Below are 17,910 nucleotides of genomic sequence, written 5' to 3'. Positions count from 1 at the left end.
ATCCCTTTGTCCAGGTTATTGATAAACAAGTTGAGTAAGACTGGACCCAGTATTGATCCTTGGGGAACACCATTGACCACAAGCCTCCAACTGAATTCTACCCCACTGATGATGATGCTCTGAGCTCTGCCATTCAGGCAGCTCTTTATCCACCTCACTGTCCATTCATCTAACCCACATTTCCTGAGCCTACCTATGAGGACATTATGGGAGACAGTGTCAAAAGCCTTCCTGAAGTCAAGTAGACAACATCCGCTGCTCTCCTCTTATTGACCCATTCTGCCATGCCATCATAGAAGGCTATCAGATTGGCCAAGCATGATTTCCCCTTGGTGAATCCATGCTGACTACTCCTGATGACCTTCTTTTCTTTTACACACTTGGTAATGACCTCCGGAATTATTTGTTCCATCACCTTTCCTGGGATGGAGATAAGGCTGACCAGCCAGTAGTTTCCCACATCCTCCTTCTTGCCCTTTTTGAAGATGTAAGTAACATTAGCTTTCCTCCAGTCATCAGGCACATCTCCTATTCTCCATGATTTTTCAAAGATGATGGAGAGTGGCTTAGCAACAACATCTGCCAGCTCCCTCATCACCAGTGGGTACATCCTATCAGGGCCCATGAATTTATGGGTGATAAGTCTACCTAGCTGATCTCTAACCCAATCTTCTATGATGAAGGGGAGGCCTCTCTCCAGGTTTCTTCTCTTACCCTTCAGGTCTGGGATTCCTGATGGCTGGCCTCAGAAGTAAAGACTTGCCAGACTCATTTCCAGCATACTCTAATGATGTTCCTATAGACCTCTGGTGTAGCCTGTTCCTTTTTCCACATCCCAGCTCATCCATGCAGGTCTCTTTCCCTCTTTGCCTAATTTCTTGCTCATGGAATACACTGGTCTTGAGCTTAGAAGAAGTGATGCTTGAATATTGACCAGCTCTCTTGGACCCCCTTCAATTCTAGAACCCATGGGATTCTTCTAAATAGGTCTTTGAGGAGGTCAGAATTAGCTCTCTGGAAGTTCAGGGCTCTGGTCCTGCTTACTGATTTGCTTCCTCCATGCAGGATCCTGAGTTCCACCATCTCATGGTCACTGATTGAATTGAGGTCCTTGAAGGCTTGGCCTTGCAGCAGCAGTACATAGCGTGTGCCACACACCTTGTCATGCACAGATACGCTCACTCCTGGGGCAGTTCCCAGAGGTCTAAGCCAGCCTGGTGGGGGGCTGCCCAGCCAGATGTGCCCCACAACCTTCGTAGTCACTGGGAAACCCTGCCAAAGGTATAGGAATTGGAAACATAATGCAAACCTTGGGGTAGAACTCCAAGAACTTGGTTTTGGATAAAACCATGAATTTTAATGTAAATTGCATTTGAATTTCAAGATTTAAATGTGGATTTCAAGAACACAACTTGGAGACGTGTAATTTTGCAAAAATGTCAGGAAAATTATTAGTTGAGGAATACCTCAAAGACACTTACCACAAGGAATAAAGTGGCCTGACTGTGTGTGTTCTTTCTGCATCATCATGATTATTAGTAAGGTCATAAGAATATTTAAAATGTGTATTAAAAATTCTCTCCCAGCATTAATCAGTTATTGTTTCCTGTAGTGCTCTGGAACTTCAGGCTAATTGAGAACCTCCCTCAAATAATTTTTGGCTCATTCTTTCTTCAAACAAAATTGATTAATTTTGCTATAACTTTTCAACTGTGATTAGCAACACAGGGAAGACATATATCTAATGTTGTTACAGTTTGCTTTTGCATCACTGTATGAAGTTGGGGAACTTTGTTCCACTAACACTGTAGGTGGTGTAGAGCCAGACCAGGAACATGGAATTAGAGGTTCATGATCCCTTCCTTGCTCATAATATTGTACTTACAGTGTTGCTTTCCATACCAGAGCTTGTATCCTTGTATCCTGCTTGTAGCCAGGACACCAGACACGCCCAACTCCTTAGACAGTGAGTCTTCACTTGAGTGAAAAAAATCAGACTCTCTAGGTTTGCCTGTTCTTGTTGCTTGGGTCTCACCATCTCTTGATTGGCGAAGACAGGAAACACTTCAGAAAGAGAAACAGTAAAGCTTTGTTGACGGACTGCAAACAGTATCACAGGCTTTTTGTCTCTTACTTGGGTTAAATGCCTCCCTTGAAAAATCTTTCAATACTTCCAAATTGGTCATCTGCACCAGTGGAAAGCTGTACATCTAGGCTTCAGGAGTGTGGATTTAGAGCAAGTGGAAGTTGTCTTACCCATAGGGCTCCTGCTCATCTCAGGATCATAACTCAGGAGACAGAGATGAACCATTTGACATACTTTAGCAAGACACTCTGGATTCCTGCTAGCCAGCAGGAGGCTTGCCACCTTCACATGGATCAATGGGAAATAAGAAAGAACAGGGTTTTACATAATTTTTTATACCACTCTTCAATTCCTACAAGCTGCACTGTTTCATCTTCCTTGGTTTGATACTTTTGACCAGGAGAAGGCAGCTCATGACTAATGAATGCACCAAGTTTTTGCATCAAATCTCTCTGAAAGCCAGGTGCTATCTGATCTGCATTAAGGAAGACACTGACTGCAAGATTTTGACAGGGAAATTTTCACTGTGGTGATTGTTCACCTCTTAATTCCAGGTCCTTACAAAGTAGCAGCTGATACCTTGGTGCGATGGCCAAAAGGGGGTTGTGCCCACCACTGATCAGGTCCTTCTGTACCAAAGGGCATAGTTTGCAGTGCCTCCCTGTCTGCTTTCCCCTTGGAGCAAGGGAACATCTCTCTGATCCACACCTAAGAGGCCAGGCATCCTCAGCCTCCTCAGCTTACCTGCCAGAAGCCTGCAGCTGTGATGTCAGTGTGCTTCATGGCAGGCCCCCACCACAGCCTGGCCACCAGCTGTGTGCTCCAGTGGACCCAGCATCATGGTCATCAGTCATCCAGTGAGCATAAAAGGGCCACATCTGCACGGTGCAGCAGAACACTACAGGGCATGCACTGCCCAGCACTGCTGTAGCAGAGGGGTGGCAGATGTCTTTTCTCCTCTGTTCAATTTTGAAGAGTCCTCAAAAAACACATAGGCAGCACAATGATAGGATAAACGTCACAGTACCTGACCCCTTTGGCCCTGTGCCAGGCTTTTGTGCTGTGGAATCAAAGATATAAAGCTAGGCTGACTCTTCCATGCTCTCTATGGTGCCCTGGGGAACAGTCGATCTCGTGGAGTTGCAGAGCTGACAGTCTATTGCTTCGGAACACTTACTAATCCACCTCATTTTAAAAAGGATGGCACTGTGCATGGTGGCAGGTTTATCTTATTACAATTTTCCTTTTGAATACAGCAAGGATTGACATTATGAAAGCAGAGTTAGCCTGTCTTCTCTCCCAAGTGAAGATAAATGGCATCATTAAAATCAGACATCATGTATCATATATGTTATAAATAATACCTAGTATTGAGGTAGTAACTTAATTTTAAAGACACACATACACACAAATCCATATATCTACATCTCTCTTTTCTGTCATATTTCATCATTGTACTAATTAAAAGGAGCCTGCTATACTATTTTTAGCTCAGCAGTCTCAGCCTAGCTGTTTAAACTACTGTAGTTTTCCATCTGCTTTAGAAATTATTTAATAATCAGATAGACAGAAGCTTAGTTCTCATAAGCTGAGATGATCCTTCAGGGCCAAGAGAGAGGGAAAATATATTTTAATGTGTACATTTAGGGGAACCACTGCTGCTTTTGTCTCACAAAGGAAGCCACCAAGTCTCTGCCTAACTTGTGCTGTTAGCCATTTACATTTAATAAAGGAGGAAACAGGAGGGGGTTCCTTTGTTACATCTTGAGTATTATCTCTAAAAGCAGCAATGGGTACTCCAGCAATAACAGGGATTAAACCTGTAGATACCCGCTTCAACAGGTAACTTAGGTAACAGGTAACTTAACTGGGCCATAATACTCAGACTTGAAGTCAAACTTCCCTAAAATGGTTATATTTCAAGGAAGGAATTTCCCTGTAAGAAAACAGGTGTTAAAATTTCTGACTCAGTATCAAGGTGGTGACTCAGTGCTGAGATCTCTGCATTTTATTCCCAGATGACATTTCTTTAAGAACAAAAGGCACACACACACACATTAACACTTTTGAGACGATCAGAGTTCTCAGTCTTTGTGCTTTACAGGACAAGAGAGTGGACAGACCAGTGATCTATTGTTTAGGCAGAATTTTTACAAATTCTGGCTGAATTGACTGATGTGGGACACTGTTAAGCATTACCTTCCTAGACTGAAAATGGTCTTTACCTGAAGAAAGCAAAGAAGCTCTTGAGTGTCTCTTCTACTGTCTGATGACAGAGAGGAGACTTGCACAACCTGGGAGAAGGGAGAGGCATTTGTTCTCCGGAACCCCTTATGAAACTCAGCTCAAGTGATGGCAGGACCTGTCAGCTCTGGACTAAACCAACAATGTCAGCCAGAGAGTGCTCCACAGGACTGTGGAGGGCAAAGATGCAAATGCCAGACTTCTGGTTGAATATTGGAGTCTGTGGGAAATGCCTTTCCCTGTGTTTTCCCTGCTTCCTTCCTCTAGCTATAGTGGTCCAGCACAGTGGAAGTGTGATGTGCACAGGCTTGCCATGGCTGCCTGCAGCTTGCATGTGATACACTACAGGCTGTACTTTATATTTCATCATTTACACAGTCTATAAAGAGTGTAATACTTAATGGGAAAAGCAGCCATCGTGATAAGTCCTAGAGGAAATGTGAGTATGTAGTGAGACTGAAAGACTTGGGATATTTTATTTTAAAGTGAGCATACTAGAAGACATCAGATACAGAGGAGAGATGTGGTGTGAAATGTATCAAGGAGTTAGGTATGAAGAAGAACAAAGCTTTTCCAAGTGGTAAGTTCTATTCAGTGCTGAAAGAGAATAAAGTGAAAGATGAGATGGTCTGTGTTTGAGCTGTGTGGGAAGTAGACTGTAGATAAAGAATGTAAGAATGAAAGTTTTCTAATGACTTTTATTTAAATAATCTTGGACATTATGAATGAAACATTGTGTATGGGACAGCAAGTCAATGAAGACTGAAGATTGTCTCAGTTCCCAAGCACAGGTGAATAACTGAATCAACAGATTCCTCCAGCTTCATTAAACATAGGAGGCAGAGGTGCAGTAGTCAGGAGAAGCTGGTAAGCAGGAGTTGCTGTAGTCCTTGCTGTAGCCTGGTGGTTTTGTATTCTCATCCAGAAGCATTGCAGGCAAAGTCCCACATGACATACTTGATGGCTCTGGAGCCAGCACCCCACCTTGGTTTCTCATGCAAGGATGACTTTTCCAGAAACAAGAATAGGACTGGAGATCTTGTATTCAACATAGTTGTCATGCTCAGTGCCCAGGATGCTTTCTATCTGGAGCCTAAAATTCCCTCCTCCTTCTTGCAGTGAGGCAAACTTGCATTTCCGTGATAGCATTTCCCCTGCTTTAGTTTTCTGCTATCTTTTGGTAATTTTGTATTGAACAATTCTTGTCTTAGGACTGTAAGTGCATCTCAGTTCAGTGTTCAGAAATCCAAAGTCACATGTTTAGTTTCAGTTCCATATGTATCTGATCATTTGCATTAGACAACTATGAAAGCCTTAGTGTCTACCCTGACTGCCTGGCTATCCCTTTCTTGATGGTCTCAGTAGTCTCCCATCTCCATGTTATCTTTGTTCTTCCCTGCTACCACTTCTCCATCTTCCTGATCATGAGCTTGATCCCTTGGCCACTGCTACTGCCTCATGCTGTTTGTTATGTCCTCTTGGTTTGTGTGCTGTTGGATCAGAGTCCAAGTCACACTCAGTCTTATTCTTAATTCATGAGTATGGTGTCATGCACATGAAATGTGTTGATGGGATCTTATCTTTCTCAGGTGAACTGTGTGATATTTTGCACAGCTGTATGTCACTGTGATGTATTATAAATAGTAACCATGAATGCAGTGAAGAAGGCATAAGGCTAGAGAAGGAATTGCTGCCTGATATCATCTTTTTAACTGGTTCCTTGATAATCTCATAAAACTGTCATATATTTACCAGCTTTTCCACTTTTTCACTTTCCCAGATCTACCAGCTTGCATAAATAGATAACAGCATTTGAGGGCAGGGAAAGTACTCACAGCCTGCAATACAATAAAGACAAAGGTTTGAGCCATTATTGGTAGAAAATAGTGGTTGAAAAACTGGAAACTATAAAAAGGTCATATACTGAGATGCTGGTGAAGTGGCTATCAGAACAGACAGCTAGCAGGGAAGGATACAGGAATGGATTCCAAAGTTTCTTAGATTTGGCATCAGGAAAAGACATCTGGGAAAAGGGTTATTTTTATCTTTGGAAGATACTTTACTTTAAAAGAAAATGTGCTTGCTCCACTACTCTGGTCATTAACAAATACTGGCTTTTACTGAGAAAAGGAACTTGCATTACTTAGGTGAGAAAAAGCATCAGAATGTACCCAAAGCATAAAGGAGATTCAGCCAATGTTTGCAGCCTGTTGTCTGATTGTTCTCTGATGTGTGATAACCAGTCAGTGTCCACACCCAGCGCCGCGGAGGACCGTGAGCATGGCCTGCACAGGGCATGTATTCATTCATTACTGCATGCTTGAATACATCCCATCTATTCTTGGTATCGTCACAGTACCTTTCCTAGTTTGGTAAGTGGTAGGCTGCATGTATTACATGTATGCTATGTAGTCTGTTCTATATACAGAGGCTCCTTTAAAAGATGAGTATTCATTGCTTTTAGTGGGTAAGTTATTCTTCCCTTCCTAAAAACACTGCTGTATAATGCTGCTGGCACAGGATGGCAGTTTCCTTTTGCCCACAGTGGGCAAAGTGGGTGAGTGATCTTTGTGCATACGGTTTGTGAAGTGCTTGAGGATCCTTCTGGATGAAAGGCACTGTACAGAGTTCAGAACATACGTACTATTAATTTACTGTATTTCAGTCAAGCCACACACAAACTCTCGAAGATAAAAGTTGGTACATTCCCACTACAGACAGTTCTAGCTGATAGCTGCAGATACTAAGCCACAACCTTAGCAAGTAGTTTGGTGGGTAGGATATGCTTAGCCCCTGCTGTGATTTCAGCCAAGTTTATTCTGATAGTCCAGAGCGGTTGATATTTCAGTGGTGTTTGTTTTCCTCTGTGCAAGATATTTACATATTTGGCTCTCAGTCATGCTCAAGGCAGTTGAACAAACGGAGCCCTTTGCACAGAATTGCACCCTGCCTGAGAGCCAGACCAGCAACATACAGTTAGGGCATTTTCTGAGGTGGCTTGAAAAAACCAGTCTGCTACACCATTGTATATTGGCTGCAGTAATCCATCTGCACCTCTGCCTTCCCGTTTGTTTGGCAAAGGGAGGAACAGGTCCTGGATCTGCAGTCCATAGGCAGCTTCAACTAATGCCAAAATTGGCTCAGTCTCAGATACAAGGAGCCCAGACTGCTCCACAACCGAAGAGGATCTTCCTCATGGTACTGGTGGGGTAGTAGAGGAGAACTCCAGCCATTATGAAGTTGTACTAGGACTGGGTGAATACAGAGGTCTTGGTTTGTGCCATATGCAGTGGTGTACTGGTATTACTCAGAGCAAAGTGCAATGCCTCACTTAGAAAGTGTAGGAAATCCTCACAATATAAAATGCAAACAGATTATACTGGTTTTAATTGGACTGCAGTTCTAAACTGTTCCCAGAAGTGATATAAGCTAGAAGAGGAAAAAGCAATATCAGTTGTGGGAACCTTACTCACGATGGTTGAGCTTCACTGTATCAGCAGTAACGGTGAGAAGCTCATGTAACATGTCAGTCAAGCCTTAGGAGTGGGGCCCACTCTGCAGGAGTTTGGGAGTAACTCATGAGACCGTGCTGCCAAGAATGGGCAAGCATCCCACTTGCCGGGAGCATCCGCTCCCATGCTTACCTTCTACAGCCACTTTGCAGCTCCTGTTTTTAGTCTGTGTCAGGGAGTTGTCCACCATATTTTGGGTGTTAATTTATGTTACTTATGTTTGTAGTTTATGTGTCCGTGTTTATTTTGTGTTAACTAAGTTATTTTCCCGTATTGTTTATGGTTTTAATTCTGTTTCTTATTTAACGTCATTAATATATGTTATGTTTATCTTATATTTGCAATGTATATTTTAATGGAAAAATCCAATAAAAGAATATTTTTAAAATGGCACAAAAATAAAGTTTCCCCAAGATCTGCAGTCTAATATAACATTGAAAACCAAACAGTGCTGGTAGGGCTAGGGCCATGGCAATCTCTTTCTTCAGAAGTAAAAGGTGGTTGCAGGACATTGTCTGCCCATTGCTAGATTTCTTGTAGTATATTAGCTAAAAGGTAGGAAAACTGAGCAGTTCTGTCACTATGGGAAAAAACCTCAGATTGAACCTGATGGAATTAGGATTTGCTCATCTCCAGTGAAGATGCAGACTAGCCCCAGTTCTCTGCTGAGGGTCTTACAGAGGGATGGGGCAACAGTGCTCCCCAGGAGATGGCTTCCCCTTCAGGAAGGTGATGCTTCTGGCTGGAGCAGATTGGGCAGCAGACTGGAAAAAGGAGAGCCTTGAGTGCAAAAGAGGGGTATAAAGCAAGAAGTGGAGCCATCTGTAGCAGACAAAGTCCCGAGATGTTGGGTGGAAAGCGTGGAGCTGAGCAGTCAGCATGAACGCACTTTGGTCAGTATTGACCTGGCAAACAGGAGTCTGTTCTGCTGTACCGTGCCTACTCTGTCCCATTGCTGCAGCCACAAAGCTCTTTATGAGATAAATCCTGCCTGGGAGTTCAGGTAAGTTTTTGATGACATGCTTGGGAGTGCTGGCTTATGCATGCCAGTGGGGGTGAATGTCTGCATGCTAGGTATAGGAACACGTTAACATTGTGCGAAGCCATAGGCACTGGAAAAAACTAAACCTTCCATTTAAAATTATTTTTTAAAAGATAGTTCCCAGCCTTTGCCTTCTCTCCCAACTCTGCAAAGTGCTGGTTTTGGTAGATAAAAGTGAAGAGCACAATGGAAACTCTAGTGGTTCATACAGGATGTTTGAAAGGAGTGCAACTCCTTTTGTGTCAAATCCCGGACACTTTTTTTTCCTCTTACTTGGCTTCTTGCCTGTGTTAAATCGCTGAATTTTGCTTCATTAAAATAATTGCTGATTGCATTTTACACTTTAGTTTAGTAGCTGCTCAGCACAGGCTCAGCCATTAAAGATGCTAACCATCTCCTGTGACCTACAGGTTAATCTTCATTTCACTGAGCCTCAGTGAGTCCTGATGGTCCACAAATGCTGAGGTGCAGTCCTCTGCCTGACATGTATCCAAGCAGTAGGATGGGCCACATACTTGGACTCAGATTCTGAGGGACAATTTCATTAGGTTTATTAAGAATTACCTGATGTTTTCTTTAGATTATTCCAATTCAGATTTTACACTGCCTTTAAAAACTGAGGCTCCTGTCATGCTGGTGTTTAGGGGCAAAAAAATATCACTGATTCAGCTGCATAGAGAAAACTGGAAATTACCTTGCCTGTAAGCTGTGTAACAGCTCAGCTGCTTGCAGGACATGAGAGAAAAGAAAGCCTTCCTGCATCCAAGACGACACACAACATATGCTGTACAATATATGCCCTCCTTCTTGTGCTATGCTGTTTGAGCAACAACAGCCTGGGCTTTTAATTGTCATAACCCTAATTAGTAGTGGCAAATATTTTGGAACTGGAGGACTGGGGATTTCTTTATAAGCTTTAGACCCCATGTAAAAAGTTTACTCCTTATATCCACTCTAATCTTTCCTTAAGTTATTCAGCATATACATCCGACAGAGTAAAAGCACTGAAGTGTGCTGACCTTGAGATCATTTGCTTTCCAAATCCCCTGCCAGCACAGCTTAGATGAAAATTCTCCTGGAAACAAGGCAGTTGTTGACATTTTTTTTCAGTGGGGAAAGAAGAGGTAGAAATATGGGGGCAGCCACTGGTTTCATGCTAAACTAAGACACATGGAAGGGAAAAGTAATTTATTTTGGTTGAACCTTTTTAAAGAAACCAGGGGTTCTTTGTGCCATACTTTCATATAGTCATAATCTGAAACATTCTTGCTCTGTCAGAGATGTCCCCAAGGGAATTCCATCCTGGATCTGAACTTTTTTTGCCTGTATTTCACCTAACTATGAGCTATTTTAGACATCTCCAGCTTCTCAGAGTAGCCTTTCACCTGACTGACTCAGGCACTGACACCATGCCAGCCTCAGGAAGGGGTTGTGCAATCACAGACAATGCAGGGGTGTGTCTCACCTCTGCCGTTTTGAGGTGAACACCAGCCACCTTCTCCTGGTTACCTGGATGCCTCTTTTCTGGACACTAAGCAATGACACTAAGGCATGCTGTTGCCATCCTGGACTCTTTGGCTGTGGACACCCTCCTGGCAAGTGGGGGCAGGTAGGTTTGGAGATACTGGGGAGAGTGCTGGCTGCCTGGGGAGAGACCCACTGCCCCATCCCAAAGGAGCCATTGTGTGTTCTACACTTTGGCTTTTCTCAGATAGCACAAACCTTTTGTGTCTCTTGATGGGCTTTGTGCCTTAGAAGCCCTGGAAGGCTAAACCTGAAACAGAGATGCCATGGACTAGCCCCTCAACTGGTGTAAATCAGTTCTGTGAAAGCAACTGAGTCATGCTGAATTATATCAGCAGGTCGATCACAGATCCTATCCAGCTTTTCCACCTGTAACAAAATGTTTTGCTCCTTTCTTGTTCATTTTAGTAACAGGAAACAGGTACTAGTTTTCCTAATGAAATGCTGGTTTTTTCTGATCCTCTTCATTTTTATTTTAATGAGGATGTCTAAGGTGAGAAAATCCCAAACCAGACACCTGCATCCCACCTGCCTCCAGCCCACAGATACTCATATTGCTCAGACCCATGCTGTGAGGCTGACACTTGGCCCTGCCTTTGGTTGAAAGAAAATCCTCTATATCAGTATGCCTATAGCTGTGTGCTGAACATTACACTTACAGTCCCAATGCTTTTGTAGTCAAAAATGTCACAGCATTAATCCATCTATGCAATTTCAGGGATCCTTTTGCCATCTGTCTTAGCACAGAGGTGAACACAACAGCCAAGCAGACAACATTGCTGCCTGCTTCTCGCTGTCTTAAAACAGAGCTTCTTGCACCCATCTGTTTGCATGTCCCTGCGCACAAGGCTGTTCCCTGAAACAGTTATCCTCCCAGACAGACGGGCTTTGCACTGGGGATTCATCCCAGCCTGCAGGCGGGAAGTTTGCTGCAGTTCCCAGGGTAACGCCTTTCCCATGAGATGGGGAGCTGCAGATGGAGGCCACTGTCTTTCCTTGCAACGGGAAGCAGTTTCCACTGGGAAACCCATGAGCAAGATTTTGCTCTGCGCAAACCACAGGCATTTGCTTTGTTTCCAACCCACCACCTTCTCCAGGACAGTCTTTCTGTCAGTTATCCCCTGTCCTCAGCGTGGCCCCCCACCGACATTTCCCCCTTCCTGCTTTGAACACTTGCATGTTGAAATGGGGGCTGGATGTGGAACAGTGTTTGCTCCTCAGCCCCGCCGGACCCTGACGCAGGGAGCTGGCATAGCCCCAAGCCACCTGCCTGTGAGAAGATAACAAGAGGAGCTGCCTGTCACAGATTAGTTAAGAGTCTGACTGAATAGTCATTATATAAACCTGAGGCTTATTTGTTTATTTTTCCTAAGGAAGTATCCAAATATTGGTGGAAACTAACTTTTTTTTTCTAAACTCAGCCATGTTATTCTTCCAGGAATTAGCACACACATCTTTACCTTCTTCTTCCTACAAATGGGATTTAGGAACTGATAATTCACACTCCGTCTGGTATACCAGACATTCTCTGTCTGGTAATTCTTAACAGCAGCAAAATGACAGCCATGGTTGTAGCCCCCCAGGCACTGCCACGTTGCCCTGCAGAAGACTTGGCCACCTCCTAGGATAGCACTGGGCCGAGCTTCACAGAAGTGCATTTAAAAATAAGAATAATCAAGAATTTGATTTATAGTGAAAAAAAAAAAGGCATGCATATCTTAAATGGCAGTGGTGCTGCAGTGTCTGCATAGCTCTGACCATTCCTATGCCAAGCCCTGTGTGTGAGGCACAGACTGTGGGTCTCTCGTCCCAAGCAGGACAGTCGGAATGATAACAGTGTTTCCAGCAGCTGACTGCTGATGTACAGAAAGCAGACAGATTAGGCCATGTGTGTTCCTGCATCTGAGCAAAATATTTGGTGAAAGTCACACATCTGAGTGATGAAATCAGGCTTCTCTAGGGAACTGATACATTCTCCTGGAACAACCCTAAAGGGAAAGAGATTAGAAATCAAAGGGAGGTGGGAAGTGTTTCTTTTTTCTTAGAGTGTTAACTTGTTAAAAAAGACTTATTTCAAATGACCTGCTAATTTTTGCATTTCAAATTTTGTCAACATTTTGCACATACTCATTTTCACTGTATAATCTGTTTCTCTTGCTCTTTTTGTGTCTCTTTGAAACAGCAATTAGTAAGACTTCCTATTGCAAAGGAAATCTTGGCTAAATATAGTAATGAAGAGGAGGTTGTTTAAGAGCTCTTAGGTATTCTACAGCTCTCTGGTATTCCATAGCTCTCTGGTATTCCCTGAATGTTTATTTCAAGCAAGACTTTTTTCCTTTAAGAAAAACATCATTTTTCAAGAGAAAAGCTCACCAAAGAAACACGGCAACTGGTGCAATATCTGAGACAATTTTTCACTGTTACATCAGTAATTGCAAAGCCATCAGTATCCCTATGGGGATATACCCTTCCTGCTGTCTGCAAATTGAGAAGACTGGCTATAGGTCCTCCTTTGCTCCTAAAAGCAGGCACTATATGGCTTAAGCCAGTGAAGGGGTTCAGATGTGCAGGTGACCTTCTCCCTGGTCCTTGGTCCCATCAGTCTGGGAAAGCTCAAGAGGATGCCAGCAGGGCATGAGCAAGGCTGCCATGGCCATGGTCCTGCCTTGGCAGCTTGGAGGAGACCACAGGGAGGACAGGGAGGACAGGCAGGAGTGAACAGGCACCAACCCAGGAGAAAAGAGACCAAGGAATGGGCAAAGATGAGTGGCAGCAGGGCAGGAACATGCTAAGCTGTTTCTGAAATTACTTTTTTCCTAGATCTGTTTCTGATGGACACTGTGCATGTGATACTGATTCACAGGCTGTGGGAAAGTCATCCCAGCTTTCACCACAGCCTTGGTTGTGCATCACTCTCCAAGCTGGGGTAGTGCTCTGCACCAGCAGGACAGCACTGGGCAGGACAAGTAGCAGTAAGCGTAGCACAGGGCTTTGCTTTCACCAGTTCCCATGTAACTGGAGAAAAGAAATATCTTCACTAGACAGTGTCTCAGGGCACAGCCTTGTGAGCTTGATAGCAATAGCCACTGGACATCACTAGGCACAACCCCTCCTTGCCAAACCACCTGCCTGGGGCAAAACAACAGGCACATGAAATGCTGGGGGCAGGCTCACCCCAAAGTGATTGCCTCCCTGTCAGCAGGGCCTTGTACCCTGCTCTGAGGGAAGGCCCCTGCTCCTCACTCTTGGACAAACCATCCTATAGCATCACTCACACCTCTGGATCTCTTCTGTCTTTTTGTCCCTCCCTCCAGGGAAAGTCTCTGGCGAGCAAGCGCCTCACGGGCCTGATGCAGTCCTCCTGACATCTTCTTCAGCCAACCGCCCCATGGGAGAGACATCTGGGACCGCTGCTGGGGACCGGGCATTTCAGGGAGAGCAGTCCCCTGCAGGGGAGAGAGCCTGAGCGACTGGAAGTGGAGAGCCACACGCCAGGGGAGCACCTCTCTTCATAGTTTACACCTACACTTTCCTGCCTGCACAGCTCCGTAAGGACGCCGAGCTCTGTCCAGGTACTTTGTTTCCAACTGAGGTTTGGAGGAGCACACTTCACTATACACAGGAGGTCGACAAGGCAAGGGCTTGTTGTCTCATTATTTAAGGAAACAGACCCAACCACAACTAGGAGAAAGAAGAGTTGAGAGATACCAGTATTTTTATGCATCTCCTCTCTCCCTGGCACAAACATGACTGTAATAGATGGCTCCACAATCTCACTTGCTCCCTTTCTTGTGGCCGTCTGGATCCAATAAAATATCTGCTGGAAGCTGCTTCTCCTGCTCACAAAATCTCAAATGCATTTCTCCTGCAGGTCCATTGACTTTAACTTTGTTTTTCTTTCCTATGTTTCTCCTCCTTTAAAGCAATGAAAAAAAAAAGGCATTATTTAAGTTCATCACTCATTTCTATCCAATAGCATGTAGCATGTCCAGAGATGATGGCCAGATCCTCAGCTGAAGTCAGGAGAGCAGGAGTGGTTTTCGTCACCTAAGGATCTGGTCCATTAAGTCAGACTTTGATACTGGTACAAATCCTCTGATGTCAGCGGAATCACTCTGCATGTGTGCATAGTGCAAATGTGATCAGACTCTGCCTGATGCTCAAAAAGTCATGTTTTAGATGTGCAATGCACACACAAGTACACACAAACATACACACACGTGCGGTATTTTAAAGTGAGTTGTTTTATATTTTACTTAATTTTCTATTTATTTAAGGTTATGCATATTTAATCAATGATAGATGTTCAAGCTTTACTCCAAGCAGATCAAACTGGACTCCAGCTCCAATCACAGAGGGCCAAAATCTGCTCACAAGTATACATGGAAAGGCATCTCTGATGTGGGCAGATGTCAAAATTCAGTCTACAATGAGGAGGGAATTGATGAAGATTGGACCAGCAGAGGGAGGGTGTTAATGGGCAGGGCACTGGGTGCCAGGTGACCCTTCCTAAACAGCAGCACACCCAGCTGTGATATCATGCTCAGATAACTGACCCTGCTGAGAAGCATCATTCTGAGTATGAAAAGAGCTTCCACTAAAACTCATCTGACCTACAACCCATCAGTGCAACAGCAAGAGATGACCCAGTAGCTTTTTTCAAATTGTTGGGAGTATAGAGGTTAGGATGAGGACAGAACTGAAGTGACTTTAATAAAAAACCCACTTATACTAGCTACAGATAGGAAAATGGCCTGCATTCACATACCGTTTATTGTCTATATATGAAAATTTCAAGACTTAGTGCCACAAAATCTCCTGTATTTTGCAAGCAGTTCAGATGTAAAGCATATGTATAACAAGATGTTTCTTGGTCTTCTTCTCTCATGCCAAGGCAAATTGGCTTTTTGTACAGGTGGTAGAAATTGCTACATGGCTACAAGTCTGCATTCCTACCTAGGCAAACCCATCTAGCTAAGTAGACAGCTGGCTATTGACAACATTCTTCTGAGGCAAGTATTATTCTAATATCTAAGGCCTATGTATGCACAAAAACATGCCAGCATAGCTTCTCTCAGAAGAAGGACCTTCCCTCTTTACCTATGAAAGTTCTCATTCTGATACCTCTTTTTTTTTCCCCAGAAAACTTCTATTATCAATTATACCTAAGATCCATACACCTGCATGAAGGTACAGTAGAATATTGAGTATGATGTTTGTTCTTTACACATGCCTATACCTTAAAAGCCTGCTGTCTGAGGCCTTCAGTCCAAATTCATCTTACACATCCTACATACGTGACGTGTGAGTTCCAGGGGATCTCTGCTATGCTGATAGAGTTCTTGACACTGGAGAGGTCGTCTCCTGGGGGAAGGATGGGGTAGCTCTGTGGAGGTACTCCTCAGTTTCCTGCAGCTTGGGGACACATGTGGACAGGACTGGAGGATGCTGGCAGGTGATGGGACAGGTGGAAATTGAGTTATGGTCCATGCACAGGGAGCAGGAGTGCCAGAATTTAACTTGGAGATGTACTGCTGCCCTGTGAGCAAAGCACCCTGCTCTGTCTCTTGGCTTCATTCCTGCAGGATGGTCATGTTGGCTGCCACAGTATTTTGCCTATGGGGAATATTCTGTATTTGAACAGTTGAGTGCAAGGAGGGAATTCTTAGAGACGCGGAGAGCATGCATATGGGTGTGCATCAGGGGGCCTGGATGCTGAACAGCTTGCCATCTAAATGCACACTCGTGCAAGCTAATCTGCTCAGTAATGGCTAGCTGAGCGGACAGAGCTGCATATTCCCTAGAGGGAAGAAAGCTCTGCTCCTCATTTCCTGACTAAATTTCTCCAAAATAAACATGCAAGTAGACAAGACCTTCTCCTGGGAACACATATGAACTGTTCTTTTACGTCACATATGGTGATACTAACATGTAACTACTTCCACATGAACCGCATCCTTGAATTACTGCTTTTTAATGACATTGCTTATTCCAAGTGATCCTAGTCTTGTACATCCAACAGTATCCCACTGAGCATTGCAAGCAGTAATCTGCTGCTTAGTAAGTGTCCCATGTCTTCCAGCTACCTCATCGGGTTGAAGATGAGTTAGGAAATCAGCTTTCCACCTCTGTTTATGTTCTAAATGGCACTGTTTCAAGGAAAGACAGTCTGGAAAGCTTTTACAATGTCCATGCAGTGCAAGAGAGTTACAAAGCTTCCCATACTTACAGGACTATGGCTGTGAAATATGGCTGTACACTGTTATTTGGATAATAGAGTATCCAGAGTATTTGTGGCTATTGTGGCAAAACCCAGGACAAGCGCTAGGGAGGTTTGACAAGCCTGTGCAGACAGTGTTAGGCTAAAGCAAATGGATTAATGTACTCTCAGTATAACTCAGCACTAAGATCCCATAGAGTACTATAATAAAATGGTAGCAGGGCAGCCATAAAAAGTGACAGTAAGCTGACATAATAATACCAGAATAAATGTAGCAATAAGGTAACACAGGCCGCTGCAGTAAAGTAGCATTTTGATAATGCAGCAATAAGACACAACAGGATGCTGCAGTAAATTAGTTTGGGGAATAAGGCAGTAATAACTGTGTGTGGACAAACAGTGGTACATTCTACCAGGTACTGCAGCAATAAAGATAACACATGATGTCCTAGTAATAAGTTACTACAGTAACAACAACATGATGGACTGTAAAGTTATATCAGGATGCTTCCATGCTGCAGTCAAATCCTGCAAGAGGTGGTAGAGAGACAATGAAGACAAAATATACCCCATTTTGGACTGCAAAACTTGAATCAGTTTTCTGCACAATTATCTCAGCAATACCAATCCTCTCATTTCCCACTTTCAAGGAAGCTGAGGCAAGAGTGTTCCCCCATCCAGACTATTATTTTGATCTGAAAATACAAAATTGACTCATTGTCTCTTCAGCCAAATTGTCACAGACTATGGTGAAGTTCTTTGTTTAGTCCTACTCATGTGAAACCCTGGTGGTTTTGGTAAGTCCTTTGCCTTGGAAAGGATTTGGCTCTCTCATCTTCTGGCATGGGTGATGCTTTTAGCCTAAAATTATTTCTGTTTTGGGTGGGGGAAGGGGAACCCAGGGACAGAACATCTGACTGTACTAGTCTGTTTCCTGAAATGCACAAATAAATTGAGCATCCTGGAAAAGTCTAAGCGATAAGGACCAAATCTGTTCTGTCTGTTCTGCACTCAAGCACACAAGAATAATCCTCCTGGAATCAGTGCAAGCTCCTGATACGTCCATGGGCCTAACCCCGTTCTCAGTGCCTCCACCAGAATGACAGAAGCAGTGTGTCTTCTGAAGTTTTATTTTTATAATATTCTCTCCTTTCCTGCTTTTCCTTTTTTTTTTTAATTTAACCTCACCCTGTGTATGAAATGGCCTTAGAAAAAATTAGTTTGCTCTAACACAATATGCAGCATGGTGGGCAAGGAATAGGTCTGTCTATTTTCTGTCTTT

The 17,910-nt window shown here is 43.6% G+C and overlaps 1 protein-coding gene across 4 annotated transcripts in view; it reads left to right on the top strand.

The window, feature by feature from the left end:
* RGS6 (regulator of G protein signaling 6) overlaps nt 1-17,603 on the top strand; it is a 266,760-nt gene extending 249,157 nt beyond the window's left edge. For 3 of the 4 annotated variants that reach the window (XM_032690526.1, XM_032690521.1, XM_032690522.1), the window contains one exon: nt 13,723-15,119. In XM_032690526.1, the coding sequence (XP_032546417.1) occupies nt 13,723-13,773 (51 nt within the window). In that variant the 3' untranslated portion in view covers nt 13,774-15,119. Of the gene's footprint in view, nt 1-13,722 lie in introns of all 4 variants that reach the window. The other variant, XM_032690524.1, reaches the window with a different exon arrangement.
* Nucleotides 17,604-17,910: the final 307 nt, after the last annotated feature.

The sequence above is a fragment of the Chiroxiphia lanceolata genome, chromosome 6 (genome assembly GCF_009829145.1).
Source record: "Chiroxiphia lanceolata isolate bChiLan1 chromosome 6, bChiLan1.pri, whole genome shotgun sequence".
In the NCBI taxonomy this organism is placed as follows: Eukaryota; Metazoa; Chordata; class Aves; order Passeriformes; family Pipridae; genus Chiroxiphia; species Chiroxiphia lanceolata.
The sequence above is the reverse complement of the archived record's forward strand: the minus strand, read 5'-3'. Positions and strand labels throughout refer to the sequence as shown.